This window comes from Chinchilla lanigera, unplaced genomic scaffold (genome assembly GCF_000276665.1).
Source record: "Chinchilla lanigera isolate Chin_1 unplaced genomic scaffold, ChiLan1.0 scaffold00050, whole genome shotgun sequence".
Taxonomy (NCBI): Eukaryota; Metazoa; Chordata; class Mammalia; order Rodentia; family Chinchillidae; genus Chinchilla; species Chinchilla lanigera.
Window position 1 is genome coordinate 5860211 of NW_004955451.1, and position 16430 is coordinate 5876640.

General features: G+C 49.7%; 1 protein-coding gene across 1 annotated transcript in view; it reads right to left on the reverse strand.

Moving 5' to 3' along the window:
* The window catches only part of Scpep1 (serine carboxypeptidase 1), a 28916-nt gene extending 12840 nt beyond the window's left edge, over window positions 1-16076 (reverse strand). The window contains exons 1-8 of the mRNA XM_005394064.2: window positions 15950-16076; window positions 13913-14061; window positions 10185-10274; window positions 8523-8678; window positions 8009-8083; window positions 7138-7210; window positions 2537-2574; window positions 1762-1890 (exon numbers count right to left, since the gene is read on the reverse strand). Of these exons, the coding sequence (XP_005394121.1) occupies window positions 1762-1890; window positions 2537-2574; window positions 7138-7210; window positions 8009-8083; window positions 8523-8678; window positions 10185-10274; window positions 13913-14061; window positions 15950-16025 (786 nt within the window). The 5' untranslated portion in view covers window positions 16026-16076. The remainder of the gene's footprint in view (window positions 1-1761; window positions 1891-2536; window positions 2575-7137; window positions 7211-8008; window positions 8084-8522; window positions 8679-10184; window positions 10275-13912; window positions 14062-15949) is intronic.
* Between the last annotated feature and the right edge of the window lie 354 nt (window positions 16077-16430).

Sequence of the window (16430 nt, forward strand, 5' to 3'; positions counted from 1 at the left end):
ATTGATAATTTCCTACCACTTGTCTGTAATTTGGTAAGCCCCCCCTATTATTATGTTATCCTTCTTTTACTCTTTAAAAGAAATTTTTTTAAAAAAACAAAAAACAAAGAAACCCAAACTATTGAAAGCCACTGAAGGGGTCATGGGAGAGACACCTTGTGCCTGCCATGGCCTCAGGACTCAGCCACTCCAGGGATTCAGCACCTCCCAACAGCACTGTGCTGGGAACTAGATCTTTAATCACAGGGGATCCTGGGGGACAAAATCATATTCAGACCAAATCACTGCTCCTGATTGGGAAATGAGCCTCCAGTACATTTTACTTGGTATGCAGAACTATTATGGCCTGGCTGTTTGCCATATTTCCAAGTCTCCTATGGCTTCCTTGAGTTTGCTTTGAATTTTTTAAAAAGAAATTTTTAATCTGATATGAAAGTTATCATACAAAAATTGCTGGCATAGGAAATAACAGAGGGGACAATACAATGTTCCATTAATCCTGCTACACAAGTAACAGCAATTAACTTTGGTATATTCTCTTTTTCCACATATATTTATGTGATTAGAATAATACTTCCTAGGACCAGGGATATAGCTCAGTGGCATAAACGCCTGCCTGACAAGCACAAGGTCCTGAGTTCGATTCCTGGTACCAAAAAAAAAAAAAAAAAAAAAGGATAATACTTCCTGTATTTTGCACTTAGTATAGCATCATAAACATACTCTACTTTGTAAAAATCTCTTTATAAACATGATTTTAATCGTTATTGAATATTCTACAAACAGATGGATCATATTTTAGTCAATTTCCACTGTTGCACATTTTAAACTGTTTTCATGTTTGACTACTATAAATTATAGAAATATAATACTTATGGGTAAGCATTTTCTCATATACTGAAATGCTAATCGAACATCATTTTAAGGAACAATATTAGTTTCTAAACATCACATAATGTACACATGTATTGAAACATGAAATGGTACCTTGTTGTTATATATGGTTTTGTGTTTTTATCAGTTGAAATACATTTAATTATACATTAATACATTTAAAAGAAAAAAGGAGTTTATTTCTGCCATCCTTGGGCATGGAGTAAACAAGTAGTCTGAGACAACAGAAGACATTTAAATTATTCATCGAATGAATAAATTGTATAAAGAAGGTGATTTGTTTCATTAAAAAATGAATAAATCCAAATGTGGCACTAAATAAGACCTCTATTTACCCTTGAAGTACCCTTGAACTACATTTAGAGGAGAGGTATAGGGAAATGGAGAAAAATAAGTAAAACTAAAAATAACTCTGGGAATTAGAAAGCTATTTTCTGTGTCTGTGGAATGCTTCCAATACTATCTTAGAGAACAGACTAATTTCATTTTTAATTTTTAAAAAATTTTTATTTTAAAGAAAATAGTACAAAAAAAGAATAATGGCAAAATGCAAACAAAAAACACAAGGACATTAAAAATGATATGGGGTTTTGAACTGAATGATAGAAATTAACAGTGCTTGTTATATTACATATTGTTATCTTCAGTGAAGTTGCTTAGATTAACAGATGTAAGAATAGAAGATTGATCAAATCATTAAAGGGAATAAGAAAATAATAATTTAAAAGAACATTAGAGACAATACATAGTGTCACTAGACAGGATTGTAGGAATTCACCAATGGTTGTTATACTGCAAATTGTTGTTGTCACATAAGTTGCTCAGATTACCAGATATAAGCATGCAAAGTGGGTCAAAACCTCTTACCTTTTCAATGACCATTTCTGCCTCACCCCAGAGCTGGGTGGCCTCCTTGTAGAGTTTGTTATTTACAGCGGCCAAGACCTTTTCTGCAATGGTGGACACCTCTGCCAGACCTGTGTCGTCAAGGAGAGACTGGAAGGGAAGAACAAAAACGCCCGCTTTACTCGGGTGCATAAATCTGGTACTGCCGCAGCCAGAGACGCACAGGGAGCTCACATATGGTTCATGCCACACCGACGGAAAAAATACAGCAAAATGTTAACTGAGCTAAGATGGTAGGTACATAGGTGTTCACAGTGACCTCTTCACCCTGGGACCTATTTGAGAATTCTTTTTTTTTTAAAGTGGTATTGGGGCTGGAACCCAGGGCCCTCACATTAAGCTACACTCCCAGCCCTTTTTTTTATTCTTTACTCCAAGACAGGGGCTTGCTAAGTTGCTAAGTTATCCAGGCTGGGCTCAGCCTGACCCTCCTTTCTCAGCCTCGCAGCGCGCTGGCATTACAGGCATGCACGACCACGCCCGGCCGAACCTCTTCCTAATGAGAGGCAGGGAATGTGAACAGGATGAGTGCTACACGTGGAAAATGCAGTAAGCGTGCTAGCTGCTGCTCAGAGTCTCCCATTTTATAGGGACCAAAGTCCCTCAGGAACACTATCAACCATCCAGGCATAGTCATCCAGCCTCCTCTCCCTGGGGACAGAAGGAGGGCAGGGCCAGAGAGGTTGGCGGGGCTGTTTGCCACGGAGGACACAGAGGCGAGGAGCCGCCCACTTACCATGCTGTACAGGTAAGGTCCCCAGGAGAGCACCGAATCTGAGGAAAATCACACAGGTACAAATTCAGTGTGCAGCGGCTCTGACCGCCCGAGGGCTCCCCTCCAAAGCCAGCTGCGCGGGGGCTTCAGCTCTGGGGCTCCTGAGCCTCTGCCCTGCAAGGAGGCAGGCCACAGCTCAGCTCAGGGGCTGGCAGTCGGGTGGTGGGGCGGGGCCTGTCTTCTGGCTCTTGGCACTAATGAATGGCATGCTCCTCTGACCCTGCCCGGCCCAGCAACTGTGTCAGGGCCAGTGATACATCCCCGGAGGCAGGCGGTGGGTGTGCAGGTGGAGGCTCGGATCTGCACGCTTTTAGGCTTCTCGACAGTTTAAAATATGTCCCCACCCTCCCATCTCTGCTCTGTACCCCGTCTGTTCTGTTAAGCCTAACGTGTTTGTAGCTCCATCGTCGCCGCCATTCTGTCAACCAGTTCAGTTCTGTTTCACTGCCATGCTAAGAAGTTCCAAAGGGCCTGAGGCAACAAGCAGCTCCAGAAGACAAACAGGAGCAAGAGAAGCCAGGCATGATGGCACACGCCTGTAATCCCAGCACTCAGGAGGCTGAGGCAGGAGGATCATTGTGAGTTCGAGACCAGCCTGGGCTACAAAGTGAGCTCAAGGCCAGCCTGAACTGCATAGTGAGACCCTGTCTCAAAAAAAAAAAAAAAAAAAAACAACAAAGAAACAAAAAAAATAGGAGCAAGACAGTTCTCAAGAACAGCAAGACAACAGCAAGCTGGGCTGGATAAATTCACAGCTACCATGTCACTAAGTGAGACAAACAACCCGAGAGGTGTGTTGATAAAGTATCAAGGGTCTCGCTAGGGGTAGAGGCACGCACTTGTAATCCTACACTCAGGAGGCTGAGGCAGGAGGATGGCCATAAGTTTGAGGCCAGGCTGGAATACACAGGACGACCCTGTCTCAAAAGCAAAAATAGACACAAGCAAAAGAGGGTCTCAATGTAGAAAGCACACCTGAGAATGTCACTCCTTTGCTTAGAGACTTTCAGTGGCTCCCTTTGGTCAGGTCTCTTGAAGTATATGTCATATAAGCTCAGTTCTGCAGGATTTTAAGGTAGGTATGAGGAACAATGACTATGTGATTAAATGCTTTGGGGTTACACACAATATATTTCTTTACTGCAGGACTTCTCAGAGCCTTAATGTATCTTTTTTTTTTTTTTTTTTTTTTTTTCTCCGGTACCGGGAACTGAACTCATGACCTTGCGCTTGCCAGGCATCAGAGCCTTAATGTATCTGTGGACCCTGAAGCAGTAAAACCAGGGTTTAGCATTTCCAAAACTCATGTGAGCAGAGCCCTCTCTGCAGCACTCACAGGACTGGTGTTCTTCAGGGTACCCTGAGAAACGCAGGCGTAAGAGACCTGTGACCCAGCTAGCATTCACCTCTCCAGCTTAACCTTCAAGCCTATGCCTTAGTTTCTTGAAATACAAGATCACATGGTACATTTTGTTTGCTTTAAAAAAAAAAAACAAAAATCAAGCCGGGTGTGGTGGTGCATGCCTGTAATCCCAGCACTCGGGAGGCTGAGGCAGGAGGACCTTCGTGAGTTCAAGACCAACCGGGGCTACAAAGTGAGCTCAAGGCCAGCCTAAACTGCACAATGAGACCCTGCCTCAAAAAAGTAAAACAAACAAACAAATAAATAAACAAACAGGATCTTGCTACCCAGTCTGGGCTGGCCTTCAACTCAATATGTAGCCCCGGCCAGCTTTGAACTTAAGATCTTCCTGCTTTGGCCTCGAGAGTGCCAGGATTACAAGCATGCACCACCAGAATCAATTGTAGTTCTCCAGTGCATCCTATCATCACCCACTTGATCTAGACCAGGGATGGGCAAACTTTCTGTAAAAAGATAGTAAATCACCTGGCTCTGCCTGCTAGCTGCAGTCTTTGTGGCAACGGTACAACGATGTCCTCAGAGCCTCCAAAGAACCACAGACAGTACGTAAGCAGACAGCATGGCTGTGTTCTGGTAAAACCTCCTTCACGAAGACAGGCAGCAGGACCGTGCCCGCCAGCCTCTGATGCAGACCTGCCCTGCCCAGTAGAATTTCCTGCAGTGTTGGAAGTGCTCTGTGTCGGTGTGCTCCAAAAGGATGGGCAGCAGCCGCATACACTGCCGAGCATCTGGAAGGTAGATGGTGCCTCTGAAAACCTGACACTGGAATTTTAATTCATTTGGACTTACACAGTCCTGTGTGGCTGAAATACTGAAAGAGCCCTGTGTGCTTAGTGACTGCGCAGCCGAGTCCTTCCTGAAGATAAGGAGGCTCTCTGCGTGTCTCTGTCTAGCGCCTAGCTGGGTCCCTGTCATCAACAATCGTTCATGGAAGTTAACAGTACTTCTTTGAAAAACAATGCTTCAGGGACATGGGGGTGATACTTTTTTAACTTTATAAAGAAAAGAGGTTTAAAGCCAGGTGTGGTGGCACATGCTTGTAATCCCGGCACTCAGGAGGCTGAGGCAGGAAGATCACCATGTGTTTGAGCCCAGCCGGGAATAGTGAATTCGAGGCCAGCCTGAACTACATAGCAAGACCCCATCTCAAAAAAAAAGGGAGGTTTATTTTGGCTCCACAACTGGAGATCTAAGATCTGTGATGGTCTTCCTACTAAAAGGGTGACACTTAAAAGTTAAAATCTTGCCAGGCGTGGTGGTACCACTTGTAATCCCAGCCCTAGGAGGCTGAGGCAGGACAATACCACAAGTTTAAGGCCAGACTGGGCTACAAAGTGAGACCCTGTCTCAAAAGAAAGATCTGGGCCGGGTGTGGTGGTGCATGCCTGTAATCCCTACACTCGGGAGGCTGAGGCAGGAGGATCATTTCGAGTTCGAGACCAGCCTTGGCTACATAAGGGAGTTCAAGGCCAGCCTGAACTGCATAGTGAGACCCTGTCTCAAAAAAAGACAAAAAAAAAACTCTGGACAGGTAGATTCATAAAGTAAGGTGGGTCATGGCAAGGAGAAAAAAGGTAGATTCTGGACAGGATAAACACGACTTGCTATGCTGTGAGGTTACCCTTCGTGGTCAGGCAGAGGCCCTGTAGACTGGTGGTCAGGGCCTGGATTTCAGCACCTGCTGCCTGGTTGCAATCTCAGCTCTACTATTATGGCTGTGCAACTCTGGCAAAGTTGCTTAACCTCTCTTAAGTGTCAATTTCGTCACTTACACAATTAGTATAATAACAGCATCTCCCATGTGGAGTTTTGTAAGGGTTAAAGGAAGTTACTACACACAAGGGCTTGAGCGCTGTGCAGAAACTGCGCTAAGACCCCACCAGGGAGTGAGGGGGCCAGTGCTGTCACTGTGAATCATGAACAGCTCCTGTCTGTGCTCCACTGAGGATGGTTGGTTATGAAACTCAGACCTCTGCGTCACAAGATGCAGGAGGGCAAGGAGCAATCACTCCAAGGAGAGGAGCCTCAGGACACCCCAAGCCCACTGGGGACCCGGCTTTGTAACAAGCCAAACCCTTATCTTTTGGGAGAAAATATTACCTTTTATAAGTTATTATTTTCAAAAGTTGAGCCATAATCACACATCACCAATCACAAATGCACCTTCAGATCACTATTCACGCCCGAGAGACCACTGCCCGATGATGACACCGAAGCCCTGCAGCCTCGAGAGCATCCTCAGTCCCTGCTCTGCCTCCTCCTCCCTCCTCCAGAGCCAACTTCTCTTCCAGTTTCTAACACTGAAGTTTGGTTTTGCCTGTGGAAAGCCACCTTGTGTTGGGTGAGGCTGGCAGTTCCCAACCAGGAGTGATGCTCCCTACACGGGACATCTGGCAACCTCTGGAGACCCTTGGTCTGTCACCCTCAGGGGGTGCTCATGACACCTCACAGCAGAGGCCAGGGGTGCTGCTGACAAACACCCTCCAGTGCCCAAGACGGCTCCCTCAGCAAGGGTTACCCCAGATTTCTCGGTGCCGAGGCTGAGACACCCTGGGCCATCAGCCCCACCAAGATGAGTTCTGCTGATGTCCGAGGCCACACCCGACATCTCAGCACGGACACGTGCTGTCTGGGCTCCCAGCGAGGACGTGCGGTTGTAAAACTCAGACCCGGAAGTTGCAAGACCAGATGACAATCGTGTCCTGCCTGCAACATGGGCAGCAGACAGAAACGTCACCCCACCTGCCAAGTATTCACTGCAGCCCCGGGGTGGTGGAACGGACACCCGCTGACGAGATTCGCCCTGTGCTGCGTTCCGCAGCCTGATCTGAAGCCTTACGAGGCCGCTGGTCTGCGTACCCAGAAACGCATCTCAGCCCCTCTCTGAGCCTTTGCAGCATCTCTGCCCGCAAAATTCAATTCCTTTGTTGTGAGACAAAAATAAAAGAAGTCAGCCCAGTGGCGGGTGCTCTGGAAGTGAGTTCTCCTCCATTTCTTGCGGTCTTCTGGGATGAGCACATTCTACGCTGACTTCTCCAAAGACCCAGAAGATTCTGCTGCCTCAATCCCTGATCTGGACAACGCAATAGAAAGTCCCAGGAAGTGGACGGAAAGAAATGCTTCCAACTTGCGTACTTACCAACAGGAGAGATCCAAGAATCGCCCAAAGCAACCCCAGAAAAGTTGCACTTGATGGTTCCTTGCTGAACAGCCTAGAAGAAGAACCAAGAAACACTGTCACCAAGGGTAGCCGGGGACTCCATCTTTGCCTCCACAGAGAGAGGCTTTCCACGCTGCCTTTCCTGAGCGCAGACTTCTGCTGCCCTTGCAAGATTCCCTGGGCATGAGATCACTGACGCCAGCCAGAAGCCAGGGCGGCTCTCTCCTGCTGCTACTGGTAGAGCAGGGAGGCGCTGCCTAGCATCCCTCTGCCTTGCTCACGGGATGCGTGGGTCTGTCCCCTCCACCCTGAGGGCTATGATTCTCCCAAGGTGTCTGCAGGCTGCTTGGGAGGTCACTGAAGGGCTAGAGGCACCTGTAACACATCCTTGAGGGTGGAGCTGAGGCTTGAGGACAAGAAACCCGGGCTTCTGTGCTTTCTTTCTGTATTGGGTTTTTCTGAGGCAGGGTCTCGCTATGTAGTGGAGGCTGGCCTCGAACTCACAGCAATCCTCCTGTCTCAGCCTCCTGAGGGCTTGGATTATAGTACGCATGTGCCAGCTCCTTCTGTTTATTTTAAAGTATGCATTGCTGGGTGTGGTAGCGCACACTGGTAATCCTAGCACTCTGGGAGGCTGGGGTAGGAAGATCACAATTTTGAGCCCAGCTTGGGACTCAGACATGCTAGGCAAGTGCTCTGTCACTGAGCTACGTCCCCAGCCCTGAGGGTGACAACTAAGACTTGCTTCCACTCTCCACGTACAAGACCCTATTGAAAGTATACCCTTTATCAGGTGAATGCCAAAGTTATCATAACAAACCCACAACAACAGAGGCATCTTCCCCATCACCTTATAAAGCTCCAGACCGATGCCAGCCGCCATTTTTCCTCCATAGGACTCAGAGAAAATGTAGAATGGAACTGTCTAGCAAGAAAAGGTATTTACAAAGAATTAAATACTATAATTGCATTTTCACTTACACCAAGTAATTACAAATTTCTATGACATGTAATGTCCAGACCAAACAAGCCTGCTTCCTGCTTTTCCCCATACCTGATTAGGATACTCCATAGTCACAACTTCAAGCTAAAAGGTCTCTCTATGTAGTTCAGGCTGGCCTTGACCTCATTACATATCCCAGGTTAGCCGCAAACTCATGGCAACCCTCCTGCATCAGCCTCCCTGGGGCACCGCCACACCCAGCTTAAAGGCTACCGTTAAGCAATTCTACCTTGGGCGGAAAAGGGGTTTCTCTGAAATCATCCAGGCAGCAAACTGTTGGGGACGCTGACATTCAGTCTGAAGGATGTGCCATTATTGCCCCTCCTCTCCTTTACGTAGCTGTCCCCCAGTCTTTGAGTACCTGGAATTCTTTGTGGCAATCAAAGAAGGCCTTCAGGAGGACCAGCATGTCCGAAGCCACCGTAGCAAGGTCCTTGGCATACGCGTCACTCGCGTTCACGTAACTGAAGCCGGTGCCCACGGGGTTATCCACGAAGAGAAGGCTGGCAGCCTGGAGCTACGTGCCAGAGCAGAGCGCGGCCGTCACCCGGCTGCGCAGCGCTTAGCTTCCCACCACAGGGCACAGCAGTGTGGGGACGAAACTTGTGGTTAAAAGGGATTTTTTTAAAAAAAGAGAAAGGAACACAGACCACAGCGAAGACAGGGTGAGGCACACAGGGAAGACGAACAGGCTCTTGGGAATCAGAGACGACACCGGCCCCTTTCCCGCACACGACTGCACCGCAAGGGCTGGAACATGCTAGCGCGGGCTGCCCGGGGTGGGGTCAGCCTGAGCGGTCACTGGGAGCTGTGAGGGTCCCCTTGAGGTCTGGACATCACTCAGCAATCTGCCTCCAGATGAACCAGTTTCCACATGGGCCTGGGTTCCCTATCCAGTGCAGGAATACACTTCATTCTACCACCTTTTCCAAAGAGGTTGAGAGTTACAAATTCTGCTCCTGGTCTGGTGGGGTGGTGTACACCTGTAATCTCAGCATTTAGGAGGCTGAAGCAGGGGGATTGCTGCTAATTTATGGTCACAGCAAATACCTTGTCTCAAAAAAAAAAAAAATTCTGCATCTGGCAGGATTCTCAGCAATCCAAGAGTCCAGCTATGTTCTTTTTTTTTTTGAGACAGGGTCTCGCTATGTAGTTCAGGATAGTCTTGAGCTGGCTTGGTAGCTCAAGCTGGTCTCAAACTCACAGGGATCCTCCTGCCTCAGCCTCCCGAGTGCTGAGATTACACGCATGCAATACCATGGCCAGCCCAGCTACTTTCTTTAGAGGTCAGGAAATCTTAGCCCAGAAAGGGCCCAGGGCTTGTCTGAGGTCACAAGGTTGGACAGGTGATGGCAGGACGGGGCCTGGACGCTGGGCTCCTAACCCTTCACTCATGCTCTTTGCCCCAGCTTCACGGCCCTTAGATCCGGGAGGCTCGGGGGCCAGCTAGTGGGGCCCTCTGCGACTGCTACCGAACAGCAAGCGGAGGAACGTTCCAGGCCAAGACAAGAGGAAGGCACAAAGGCAGACCCGACAGGTTCGCTCCTGAGGAGGGGAGCCGGAGGAGGGCCGGGAACACTCCCGGTGACAGGTGCTGCTGAGGAGGGCAAGCAGGGGCACACAGCAAAGGTGGCGGCGGCCTGGAGCAGCTGGTTGTGCAACAGCCCGACTCCCAGGCTTGAGGCTTTGCGCATGTGGAAGCAGGGGCTGAGTGGGGTGCCGAGGGTGAGCTCAGCAAGCAAGTAAAACGAGAAGGGTGAGGCTGCTGGGAAGGACAGGGTCCCAGGGTGTGCGCCAGAGCAGTTTCTAGGCGCAGGGGGAGAAGGTAGGAAACACTGGCTGGATAAGCTGTCCTGAGACAGCTCAGGGGGAAGCCGGGCCAGAAAGGACCCGGGGCCAAGCCTCAGGAAAGGCGGGCCGGACGGGATGATAGATTTGTGGCCCCACCCCCGCGGGGCAGGGCCGGGTGGCGCCGGCCTGAGAGGCTAGAGGGCGGGCACAGCTGGGGGAGGGCCTCACGTACCCAGGTGGTCCCTCGTGGTTTCAGATCACTGTCAAGGGGTCCAATTTCCTCAAAGTTTCCAAATCCAGTGCTGGAACCGCCTGGACCACCCTGTGCAAGAGACACAGCAAACGAGACAAAACCCAGAGAAAATGTCGTCAAATCTTATTTGCGACAAGAGTGACCTCGTTCACTGGAAACCATTCGTGATTTAGGAACGGCTGGGTCGCCCTGCACAAAAGACCCAACTTCTCCGGTGAACAGGGGCGTCTGCACCCACCGAGCTCCCCCGGCAGCCGCTGAAGTCCTTCTCTTTGAAAGGACCAAGCGGGGCTAAGGCCTCCAGAGAACCTTCCTATCTCGATTCTGTGCCTCAGGCTCGCCCTGATGCGGACCTGCAGACTTTCAGTGCCAGAAGACAGCTTCAGAAACATCTCATCTGAGCCCTCTCCCATGAAAGGCAGTAAGGTCAGACGGGTTTGTGGCAACTCAGCAATGAGAAGGGTCTCCCAAGACTAGACTCTGGGCCTGTGAACCTTTTCTCCTCAGCAAAAATGGGAGCCTCTCTCTCCTCAGGCCCTGAGGATCCACAAAGGGACCCGTATGAAACATAGCAAAGGCGCAAGTCCCCGGCAGGGAGTGCCTGGAACTGCGGACATCTGGGAGCAGGGGAGAGGCAGGGTCCTGTGCTTAACCTTGCTGTCATGGACCCCAAAGCATGACAGAAACATGTTCCATGGCTCCGACTGGCCAGGCTCAGGGGAGAGAAAGGAAGGGGTGGAACGAAGCGGGTGGGGTGGACCTTCTTCTGGCCGTGTGAAGAAGCTCCTCAGGAGACAGTCAGGGGAGAGGAGGTTCTCTGGCAAAATCAGCCGAGCTGGAGGGAGGGGGCGATGGGAACGGCGTCACCAGCCCAGGCGAACAGGAAAGGCCCTGGGCCTAGAATAAAAGGACCTGGGCTCTCGTGGACAACAGGATGGGCCGGAAGGGAGAGAAGAAAAGATGAAAGGGAATAATCACCACAGCACAACAGAAGCCAGGCCAGTTTGCCTAGGGAAATCTAACGCAAGGATGCCAGAGGGAGGCGGGGCTGAGGGCCGGATGGAGGGCGGCAACGGACCCCCGCAGGGAGAGGTCGCCCACGCGTCCACACGAACACTTGAGCCTGCCTGATGAAATCAGAGGCTACTACTTTGTGCTGAAGGGGAGCCTGAGATTTCCTAACACAGGGGTACGAAGTTCACAAACCAGTTCAGTTGGAGACATTCATCAGAGCTATTTGCAGCAACACCAAGGACAGCAAGGGCGCAACTCCACAGTCGCAGAAGAGGGAAACGGGTTAGTAAATCACATCTGCAGGATGCATAACGATGCCATTTGGAATAGCAAACTATGGAAGACGACACGGCAACAGTAGAAAATGCTCAGACAGCAATACGCAACATGCAATGAATGAAAATCAAGTATGTACCCGCAACGAAAGCCTAACAGGATGGGCAAGATCAAAGCAAAAGGGAAACAGAATCCTGAGGGCCTGGGTCTTTGTGGGAGAAATCCCACTCCCCAGGCTGCTTCAGGGAAGTGACAGTGGCAGCAGGTACCTCCCTCTCCCCCTGGCAAGGAGAAATTGGCAGGAGGAAGCTTCTGTTCTAGCTGATTACAAAAAAAAAAAGATTGCAAAATCTTTTATCCAGAACTTCGGGAGGGGTTATTACTAGAGCCCAGGGCTCCCGGGAACTCAGGGAGATGGTAAATGTGTCAGTGGACCAAATGAAACGCTTCTGTGGCTTGAAAGGCTGCCAGAAATAGTTTGCTACACACCATTCACCTCAACTCAGTGTGACCTCAATTCTCAAACACTCCCCTACCCCACCCAGAAATCGCACATGAACCCTTGGTAGCCTGCTAAAATACATCTCCTTTTAATCTGAATTGTTTCTTCCTTTCTTTCTTTTTCTTTTTTTTTTAGTCTTTTTTAGACAGGGTCTCCCTATGCAGCTCAGGCTGCCCTTGAGCTCACTTTGTAGCCCAGGCTGGTCTCAAACTCACAATGATCCTCCTGCCTCAGCCTCCTGAGTGCTGGGATTACATGCGTGCGCCACCACACAAAGCAATTGTTTCTTTCAGGTAGCAAGCAATTGTTTTCTTTCCCTCTTGGGCCTCTGGGGAAAGAGAAGAGGGATTTTGTGTCTTCAGTTGCTCAGCTTCACAGAATGTCTCAGTTCAAACGTTAACTTAACTGAGGGTCACAAACTAGATGACCTCCAGGGCCAGGCAGAGGCCAGTAAGGAGCAGAGAAGACCAGATGGGAGTAGAGGCTGCTCTTCCCCCAGAGCCCTTGTCCTCTCTGAGAGAAGGACACCGCACCGCATAGCTTTGAGGACACTAAGGTTAGGCCCCAAGTTGCTAGACCTCCTAATTTTTGGTAAGAGGAAGGAAATGTCCTGGTTTCCAACCACAGGGTACTACTTCAGTTTAAACAACCCTACACTTAACCAAAGAATAGATCGCGACTTCTGAAATTTAGTGTTTTTCCAAGCTGTTTTCTGGAAAGTCAGGAAAGTACCCAGTAGGCACCCAGGGACAAAGAGGAGGTCACGTGCATAGGACATGGGGCCCTGACCCACCCTAGCCTCAGCACTTCGGCTTTGCTCTGCTGGAGATGCCAAATGTGAGATTTCACTGGACGTGAAAGAAAGTCCTGCTGAGTAACAGAAAGTTTGAAAACCACCGAAATCCCCCTCGATTTAGAAAAGGAAGGCCCAGAGAAGGGCAGTGCCTTGCCAGGGCTGACAATGGTTGAAAAGGTTCTGAAAAGCCAGGTCTCCTGCCCAGCAGGCCCCGGCTCATCCATACCCATCTCTCTCCCTCACAACCGCTCTGCAGCTCATCCCCAGGTCGGGCCGACACTGTGGGCTTCCGAGTATTTTCCTGTCCAGGGCCTCTGAGCCAGCCCCACATACTGCCCCAGAAGAGGACCATGGGGAGATCCTAACGGAGAAAGGAACCTCCTGGAAACTGTCCATCTGTACTCTAGCTCAGCAGAAAGTCTGCAATGTGGCCCGGAGGTAAAAGCTGCATCCACAGAGACGGTAGCTAATTATTAGTGAGCTACGAGCAGCCCCCCGCTGGGCTCTGCCCACATCTTCCTGTTCCTCTACCCCTTCCTGGGGTCGGCAGCCAATGCCTATAGCCCGGGACAGATATTTCAGAAAGGCAAGAAGGATCCCTGCCTGTCCCTAAACACGGTTCCCACAGCCGCTCGCCCTCCATCAGAGCTCAGAGTGGAAACACAAACACACGTAGGGAGAAGGCTGGAGCTTGGTGTTCACGCTGAGACACACACCAAAGGCGGGCAGCAGCCCTTCCCACAGGTGAGCCTTTGTGGGGAAAGACGTTAAGGTCCCAGACAGGACTGTGGGAGAAGAGGGACTGCGGGGCCTCAGCCCTTGCTTTGGAGGTTTTCATTACACTTTCTATCGGCACAGAATCAAATGTGTTACGGGCAGCTTCGGTAAAGTTTCCCGCAACTGTCTGGACTCAGTGTAAAAAGACGGCGGCTAAAGGCTAGATAGACCCCTTCCCCCTTGTAACTCAGCAGGCTGTCCGTGCCCTAGCCTCAGCCTCCCTTATAAGGATGCCACAGCCCTGGGCCTGGCTGCTACATGCAGTCAGTCCCTCACCGCCGAACAAGCAAAGGGGTAAGAGCGACAGATGTGAGCCTCAACTTGAGGCCAGGCGGTATTTACCTGAAGCCACATGACCAGGGGCAGCTGTGAGAAGTTCTTGCAGGGGTTGGTGGTATAATAGAGCCACCAGAACATGTGGGCGTCTTTCCGGACAGTCACGTAGTCCCATACTTCCTTGCCCTCTACTGCCGGCCGGTCAATGACAGCTCCTGAAACGCAAGTTCACGGTCATTTTCCTAGGGAAGGTCTGACCTCCAGGTGGATCCCAAGCCTCATAGAGACGACCATGCAACCTACCAGAAATATTTGGGCAACTTACCTGCCCCAATATATTGTGGAGATAAGGAAAAAAAAAAAGCCAAACGGAATAGCGCCACAGCAAGCTAGGGCTTCCATTTTTTCCTCTCTATCTTTCTGTCATGTTTTTGTTTTGGCTTTTGCAGTGCTGTGGATCAAAACCCAAGGCCTTCCATGGACAGAGCAAGTGCTCTACAGCTTTTCCAACTCAATGATTTTTTTTTTAATTGGGATCTCGAAATCCAATTTTCCTTAGTTAACTTTTCTATCTTCAAAATATGTATTGGAAGAGGACAAGTTAAATACTTTTTATTTGTCTGAGGCAAGGTATTGGTAAGAAGCCCACGCTGGATTTGAATTCAAAATCCTCCTGCCTCAGCCTCCAAAATGCTGGGAGCACAGCCATGTACCTCCACACCCAGCTCAGGTTAAGTACATTTGCTTTGTCACCTTTTCCTGCAGTACCAACATTCAAATGAGAGTAGTTGCTGGTTGATTTTTTTTTTTAAAGGTAATGTTGAAAGATAAGCTTTGCGCAGTGGCAGTATTGCAGCCAGTGAGGTTTATCCAAGGTGCGATTATTGCTAATTAAATCTTTTCCCAAAAGATGATACACAAGAGCACCGTGTGTTGGAGCATGTCTGTGATCCCAGCACCTGGGAGGCTGAGGAAGGAGGATCACCATGAGTTAGAGGTAAGTCTGGGCTACATGCTGAGTTCAAGGCCAGCCTGAACTACGTAGCAAGACTAGTCTCAAAAAAAATAAAGATGACAGGCAAGGTGTGGTGGCAAACCGTGTAGCCCAGAAGAAGTACAAGGGCAGCACAGTGAGACCAGTCAAAAAGAAGAGAAAGATAATAAGAAGAGGACCTGGTGAGTGAGTTTTCTGCTTTCTACTTCCCCTTTTCTCAAATTTCAAGCCTCTTGAGCCAGAAAAATAATAATAATAATAATAATGAAAAGAGAACTAGGAAGTGAAACCGAATGGCTAGAAAAATTACAGATATGGCTACAAGGTTCTACAAAGTAACACGAGGTTACAGTCTCCTTGAAAACGACAAGAAGGCTGGAGTCCCTCCAAAATAAGGGCTGGCAGTGGTGACATGTGCCAGTTATCCCAGTGCTCGGTGGGCTGAGGCAGGAGGATCGAGGTAAATTCAAGGCCAACCTGGGCTACACAATGAGTTCAGAGCCAGCCTGAACTACACAGTGAGACCCTGTCTCAAAAAAAAAACAAAAACAACAACAACAAAAAGAAACTGTCAAGGCTCACACCAGTCCCCCGACTTAATCTAATCCCTGGTACTTGTCCCTTCCCCCGCAGCGCCCACTGTTAAAATGTGGGGCGGGGGGACAGCTTACTTGACATGTTCCGGGCACAAGTTAGAGAGCCAGATGACCCCATTTTACTAACAAGAACTGCTGAGCAACTTGGCTGAGATCACACGGCAAGTCTGCGGCTCCCTGGAATTCTCACTCCTGGATTCGGACCAGGAGCCAGGGTGCTGAAAGACGTCTGAAAACTCACTCATCAGCAGTTTCCCCGAATCCTACTGTTTTATTCTTGTTGTTGTTGTTTTTGTTTTTTGAGACTGGGTCTCGCGGTGCAGTCCAGGTTGGCACGTGGATTTAAAAAAAAAAAAAAAAAGAAGTGTGAGGTTTAAAAGCAGCATGAATTACGCAAGGTAAGAACCAGGGAAAGAAATGTGTTTTTAAAAAACCACAAAGCCACGAACAAAATTCCACCCCCCCGAGACAGAAGGAGGCCCCCGGCGCCGGTGAGCCTTTGGCCGAACCTACCCGCGCTGAGGCCCAGGAGCAGCGGGAACAGCAGCAGCCACCGCGGCCACGGACAGCTCCGCGGCGCCGGCTCCATGACGAATACCGCGCTGCGGCCGCCGCCACAGGCTGGAACCGGGCCTGTCACGTGACTGTGAGGCGTGGGCGGGGCCTTGTGGGTGGGCGGGGCCGGGACTGGCGGATGCGGGGCGGGGGCGGGGCCTACGCGGACCCGGAGGCTTGCGGCACTGCCTGCGGGGCGGGAAGACCCGGACCCCTTCGAGCGCGCTGGGACCGTTCCCTGGCTTGATTACATCATTCTCTCCGTTTTCACAGGGGAGATGCGGTGGGGGGGCATTTAATGCATTCATTTAGTTTTTGTTTGTTTGGTTTTAGAGACAGAGTCTTGCTTTGTAGTTAGGCTTTAAACTGACCTTGCAGCCCAGGCTGGCCTTGAACTCGCAGCAGTCGTCCTGTCTCAGGCTCCCAAGTGCTGGGATTA